Below are 7,489 nucleotides of genomic sequence, written 5' to 3' on the forward strand. Positions count from 1 at the left end.
AATAAACAAGATTTTGATGTTTAATTTCCTTTAGTGAAAATGGGTTATTATTAAAAAATCATGATGTAATTTGAAAGATATTTATCCCACCAAAAACGTGTTCAGTAACAATAATATACTACAATCAACCAAAATTTAACATTTCTTCCCCTTAATATTGTCTAGTCACATCAGTTGAGTTGAATAACATTTTATCTCGAGAGCATACACAATGGAAGAATGCATCAACATACATCCATAATCACCCGTACAATTTCAACAACACCAATATACCAGATCCCAACACGAAGATAATTGTAATTTGGCAATTTAATTTGCAAATGTTTGTCGACAACAAGCAAACGGGAAATACAATAGGGTACAAGCTCATCAAAGCACGCTAATTCAACGTTAACATATGAATCTGTTCTTGGAGTTTATCAGCATATCCTTTTTTAATTATAATAGAAACCAGTTAGTCCATATTTGGTATATGATACTCGACAAAATAAAAATAATAAAATAATAAAATAAATTTTTGACTTATATATTTTCATAGCTGTATTCTAAAAAACTTGCCTAGGTTCGAAGCTTAGGCAAAACACCCCACTTCGCTCCCAAACATTTTTTTTTTCAATTCCTAAACGACTAATTTTTTTTTCCTTTCATTCGTCTTCTTTAGGCTCGCTTTATTATTATTTTTTTATTTTTCCCATTTATTTAAAAGCCTTTTATTTGACTTTAGTTTATTAATTTTTTTTATTTTTAAAAAAACTTTTTATATGACTTTAACTTCAAGTTTTTAAGACTTTATCTGTACAAAAAATAAAAATAGCTTTATCTTATAAAAGCTTAAATAAAATTTAAGCTACAGCATTATCTACATTATGTAATTATTATCTTGAAACTCATTATTTTGTTGAAAATTTTGAAATCATATATGAAGTTCTTATAAATCTATTAAGTAGAACTTGCCAAGTTGAAAATTGAAACTATAAAAAATGTCTAATTTTTACATTTCGAAAACTTGGAGATTGACTTATTGTAGGAATTATTAAATAAATATAGTATTTTATAACTTTAGATATTTAATATGTATTATTTTAATTATTAAATGACTTTTAAAATGATTAAAAATTTAAAATAATATTAAAAATAAGATCTCGCCTAAGCTAGTAAAGTTTGAAGTTTCGTCTCCACGCCTACTCACACTTTACACTTTTTAGAATACTGCTTCATAATACTATCAAATTCTCACCCTTCAAAAAAATTCCATTTCTAAAACAAGATTAGTCCCACCTTTAAATACGATGGTCATTTAGGCCAATAAAGGGCAAGTGCAATATGGACAGAAGGATAGAAGTTGCTAATAACACCATTGGACAAAAGCACATAATTATCTACTATGACTCGCTAAAATTTTCGCAAAAATCTCGTTCGTAATATATTTTTATTACTGTATTATAACTTCTAACATAAATAACTCTCCAAAACATGAAACTCGCGAAATCTTCTGTACTATCCTAACCTGTATGTGGTGTTCTTGAGCATATTATGCGAGGTAAAGCAAACTTTCCACTGCAGTCCTGAGGAGAAAAGGGAAAAGCATAAATCGCATAAATTTGTAATGTATCCCAACTAATAAGAATAATGCTAATGGATCATCATGTACGTTCCATATCCCAGCGTTTAACTGGACATATCATTTAATGTCAGTATGTTGTCACATAGGTTGATGGCAAATAGCATTATCCATTAACTAAAACTTAAATAACGGACATTAAAAAACTTTGGCACGAGAAACATATGATGAGTAGTCCGTTGTGACAGCATTCCTAGAAACAACAAATTATATTCCCATGTTATGCTCCAATCATCAAGTAGCATAACAGAACACGCCAACGATCACTAAAACCCGTCACTTGTTTCTAAAACTTTCACATGAAGATCTGGCCAAATCTATGCCTAATACTCCATCCTTGAAAGGATTCTATTTCACAATAATGAAAAATTGGCAGAGAAGAAATTAACACATTTGAGCGCATACATACAAGAAATGACCCACTTCAACATCCAAACCTTCGAGGAGTAAGCACTTCAAAAACTTTGTTAAGCACTTCAAAAACTTCATATGTATAGTCATGCAAGCAAGTTCATGAAGATGATTAATATGGCTATTTTCTAAAAGTAGGAGCATGATTCAAACATGTTACAATTTGGAAACACAAACTAGTGACCTACAGTATTTGTTTTTAATGACACAATTTTTAAGCGACTCTAATAGATTCCTCTTCCATAATTGTTCGACATTAGACAAAGAAGCAATATATGTTTTATATTTCTTAACTTCTGTCAAATATAAAGCCGCCATAGTTTTCATCTAAATTCCTTTAGTCTTGTGCTATGCTATGCTTATCAAAATCTTTGGGCCACACACAAATCTCAAAAGGACAGGACTGAGTTTCAATGGAGATGCCCACTGAATACTACACCAAGAATATGGTATCTATTAAAGAAATTCTTCAACTCCCAACTGATCAAATGGTAACCATAATAATTCCTGTGCATCTTGCTCAATTTGCTTAGAATCTTTAAGATCTTAAGATAAGGTCAGATGCAGATGTAGGAAGTATTTCATGTTTTTAATACTTCCGTAACTATTTGAATTTTAATAAAATTCCACGGTTTTTTCTCAACCGAATCATAAAGAGGAAAAAAAAATGAAAGAATCTCTTGCTACAGACTTCAGTCACCCACTTTGCACACCAAATAACGGACATTAAAAAACATTGGCACGAGAAACATATAATGAGTAGTCCGTTGTGATAGCATTCCTCGAAACAACAAATTATATACCCAAATTAAGCTCCAATCATCAAGTAGCGTAATTGAACATGCCAACGATTAACTAAACCCGTCACTTGTTTCTAAAACTTTCACATGAAGATCTGGCCAAATCTATGCCTAATACTCCATCCTTGAAAGGATTCTATTTCACAATAATGAAAAATTGGCAGAGAAGAAATTAACACATTTGAGCGCATACATACAAGAAATGACCCACTTCAACATCCAAACCTTCGAGGAGTAAGCACTTCAAAAACTTTGTTAAGCACTTCAAAAACTTCATATGTATAGTCATGCAAGCAAGTTCATGAAGATGATTAATATGGCTATTTTCTAAAAGTAGGAGCATGATTCAAACATGTTACAATTTGGAAACACAAACTAGTGACCTACAGTATTTGTTTTTAATGACACAATTTTTAAGCGACTCTAATAGATTCCTCTTCCATAATTGTTCGACATTAGACAAAGAAGCAATATATGTTTTATATTTCTTAACTTCTGTCAAATATATAGCTGCCATAGTTTTCATCTAAATTCCTTTAGTCTTGTGCTATGCTAAATGCTTATCAAAATCTTTGGGCCACACACAAATCTCAAAAGGACAGGACTGATTTTCAATGGAGATGCCCACTGAATGCTACACCAAGAATATGGTATCTATTAAAGAAATTCTTCAACTCCCAACTGATCAAATGGTAACCATAATAATTCCTGTGCATCTTGCTCAATTTGCTTAGAATCTTTAAGATCTTAAGATAAGGTCAGATGCAGATGTAGGAAGTATTTCATGTTTTTAATACTTGTGTAACTATTTGAATTTTCATAAAATTCCACGGTTTTTTCTCAACCGAATCATAAAGAGGAAAAAAAAAAAAGAAAGAATCTCTTGCTACAGACTTCAGTCACACACTTTGCACACTCAGTTTTGAATTTACAAATTTGCCATTTCATTTTTGGTCAAATTTGCCCCTGAAGATAGACAAATGCCTACGTTTGGCTCAAGTTTATAAACACTCAAGCCATTTTATCTACTCATTTTCAAATGACCCACAAATACTACCCCCTCATTCATCACCTATTTCTATCTATTTATAGCTTAAACATGCTTTAAATATGAATGTTGGTCACCACTCTCCACGAAACCAAGGTATCAAAGTTTGCAGCTCTCCCACTGGCACAACACACCTAATTCGAATCAGTAATGCGTTCACATATGCAGCGGGTTATCATATTCAAATATGATTTTCATACTGTCTATGGCTAAAAAAAAACGCTCAATGCTCAATTAGAACTAAAAAATGAGTAAAAATGATATATTAATGTCATGAAATAGATGTTCTCAAGACGCTCTTAAACTTAAAGAGATTTTTTTTTACCAATTCTCAGGCACATCCACACCAGCATACAGTCACACTTGTATTGCAGATTTGTAACTTAGCTTATGTTTGACCGATGTTTATAATTTATAAACAGTTTCTAAACGCTCGAGCCATTTTTATTCACAGATTTTGAGGACCCACAAATACTAGTCATTTATCCACCACTTATTTCTATCTATTTATAATTTAAACCATTTATAATCACTTCCAAACATGCTTTTAGATTAAGACAACCATATGATCTAGTCTACTAAGACTGGTACATGTATTTTCATAATTGTTGTGTTTAATTACTTGGAGGCCTACTAATTTATTATATGCTACAATCTGTTGATTGATTAATATCAAATCCGTAATTGTTTGATTCATTTAACTAGTGAAGTAACTAGGATTTAATGGCTTGTTGCGTTAGAAATTGTTAAATCTTGGGACGAACGTATGAGTAGATCAAATATAACCACTTGTGCTTGTATTATTTATATTCATCGATCTCTCTAATTCTTAGGGCTGTTATTAGATTAAACCTTAGCACATTTCTTAGGTTGTCTAGTAATTAAGGTTAATTGGATCGCTTGTTTTCTAATTAACTACAATTAAGGATAGATAGGAAATTAATTCCAATGATGAATGCTAAAAATATGAATTGATATTTATATATGGATCAATGATCAGTTGTGAACTTTTGACGGTGGATGTTAACTTAGATCAAGGTTTGTTCTTTTTATTTATTTCGATCCGTCAATTAGCATTGCTTATTAGTTATTTTCTTTAGATTGGTTGTGTTATAATAAAAAACCTTCTTCATTGTTTACATAGCATAAAGTTAGATTAGACACTTTTTGTGTGAACGATCCTTACTCGCACTATTACCTAGATTTCTAGGATTATATGTTTTATTTTTGGTTGCCTACGACAACACACCACCAACCCTGGTAAGCACCATTGGGCTAGAATGAAATGGTTTTGAGATATATTGTTGAGACATTAAATTTGGGTCTAGTGTATTAGAGAAGAACTGAAATCTTTAACCCTTAAGGTTTATGTAGATGTTGACTTTGCTAGTTACAAAGGTAGTAGAAAATCAACTACAGACTATTTCTTTACTCTTGGAGACAATTGCATAACTTGAAAATCTCAATTGCAACCTTTGGTTACACTATCCAACACTGAAGCTGAATATGTAGCTATAACCGAAGCTCTAAAAAAAATTGTATTTGGTTAAAAGGAATTTTAAAAGAATTGAACTTCATGCATGATACACCTGTTATGTTTACTGATAGTCAAAGTGCTTTATTGCTTTGTAAAAATCCTGTTTACCATGAAAGAACTAAACATATTGAGGTAAAGTATCATTTTATACGTGAGAAACTGTCTCAAGGCGAAGTTAATCTTGTTAAAATTCACACTGATAGGAATCCCTCTGATATGGGAACAAAAATTCTACCTGCAAGTAAATTTAGATTGTGCTTATCTTTATTACACATTGACACTGGTTAATTTTTCTTGCAGGTGGTGGGCGATGATGATGAACAGTTATTCCATGTGCAAATTCGCAACCAAGAGAGAGTGTTAGGAGAACCAAGGTGAAGAATGTGAAGATATGGTTCACCTAACCCCACCACCTAATGTTGTGAGTTGATGGGAGTGAGGTTGACACAATAAGGTCTTCCCTTCCTTTGGCAGAGGCATGGTCTTTCTTCCTACCCCTTCATTATGTACACTCTACCATTTTATATAAAATATGGGGGCAGCTCTCGTTTTTAATTCCCAGCAGCAGCAGTAGGAGCTCTCAGTTTTTTCATTGAAAAGGGTGGTGGTTCTTCATTGGTTTTTCCCCTCTCTCTTTGGAAGGCAATTGGCATAGCATGGGGCTGTTCCTGAGCCTGGAAAAACATCCATAAATCCAAGAAGAAGCAGCCGGCAGAAGAAGAAGAAGCTGGACAGAAATGGGCAGAATAAAGGGGTTGTATTTTTCCATTCCCGTTTTTCTTTTATTTTGACTTGAATCTTGTTTGTTGATTGTTGTTTTTGGTTGTTTGAACTCCTAGGATCCCCAACACACTGCTTTCAGAGATGGAGCGTTCTACAGATTTATGTTTCGATGGACCACCACCGTTACTATCCACGGTTTCTTCTCCTGATTCAGCCTCTGTTTCCTTTGGTAACCGTATAAACAATACTTCTGGGAAATTTTCATCCAGGTTACAAGCTAAGGATTCATCAAAATCAGCGGCCCATATCATCTACAAAGTATTAAAGTAGATAAGTAGAGAGAATGATATATTTTCAAGCATATTACTTTATCAATTTTAAATAAATGCTACTTAGCATATTGTTCATGAGACATTGTTAGGTCTCCCACGATTATACTCCATTTATGACAGTTCTGGTAATAGGACCCAGTTCTGCATCTTACATACCAGATAACCCAACTATTTCAAGGAAATTAAGCCACCAATAATGGATGAACTCAACCATGTGATCAAGGCCTATCACATAGGCATCACAGCTCGTTATCTATTTTCTTAATGGGAAAACTTGTCATTTTCGGCATATATTGCATCTACAGCAGCAAACCGTGTGTGTTCCGGTGCCCATGCATTTTCATTCTGAAATATAGGCTGCATATTGAACCCTTCGAACATCAAACAACCATTTGTAGACAATGGAGCAACGACAACTAACCATCAGAAGAAAAAGGAAAATATGGGAAGACATCAAAACAAAAATAAGAAGTTCCAATTCCATTCTGGCAAAATACATTAAGTTGAAAATTCTAGGTGAGAAAAATTGAAAATGGATGTAAACTAACACAACTTATCCATCTTGCTAATTAGTGTTTTTTTCCTACTAACATAGCAATGACATTAGAAGGTTTTCTTGGGGTATGAGTATTATTGGAACCAGGAAGATATGTAAAGGATAACATGCTTGAATGATTGGAGTTGAAGAACATCAAAACGAGTATGGAAGTAGGCTTGAAGATTTGATAAAGCTGTTGACAAGATTTGAAACGTCAAGCTTGATAGTTAGGTTATTGTGTTATTGAAAAATGTTATTCACATTTCATTTCATTTGATAGTCAGAAGCAAATTGAAAGCTACTCTGTGGCAATTCTAAACATTCCCCGTGAAAAAATTGAAGTCTCCTCCGTAATACGTGGAAGTATCAACATAATTTCATAGTCATCGGTCTAAATGCTACCTGAAGAAAACATTATACCAAGAATGACTTTTGCTTTTATATCTGAACCTCTTAAAACAGAAAAAGTAGGGTTGGGG

At 32.8% G+C, this 7,489-nt stretch overlaps 1 protein-coding gene across 3 annotated transcripts in view; it reads right to left on the minus strand.

Annotated features, from left to right (window-relative positions):
- Window positions 1-5,550: 5,550 nt before the first annotated feature.
- Window positions 5,551-7,489, minus strand: part of LOC111378927 (small G protein signaling modulator 1-like) — an 11,896-nt gene continuing 9,957 nt past the window's right edge. For all 3 annotated transcript variants that reach the window (XM_023002221.1, XM_023002219.1, XM_023002220.1), the window contains one exon: window positions 5,551-6,451. In XM_023002221.1, the coding sequence (XP_022857989.1) occupies window positions 6,200-6,451 (252 nt within the window). In that variant the 3' untranslated portion in view covers window positions 5,551-6,199. The remainder of the gene's footprint in view (window positions 6,452-7,489) is intronic.

The sequence above is a fragment of the Olea europaea genome, unplaced genomic scaffold (assembly GCF_002742605.1).
Source record: "Olea europaea var. sylvestris unplaced genomic scaffold, O_europaea_v1 scaffold190, whole genome shotgun sequence".
In the NCBI taxonomy this organism is placed as follows: domain Eukaryota; kingdom Viridiplantae; phylum Streptophyta; class Magnoliopsida; order Lamiales; family Oleaceae; genus Olea; species Olea europaea.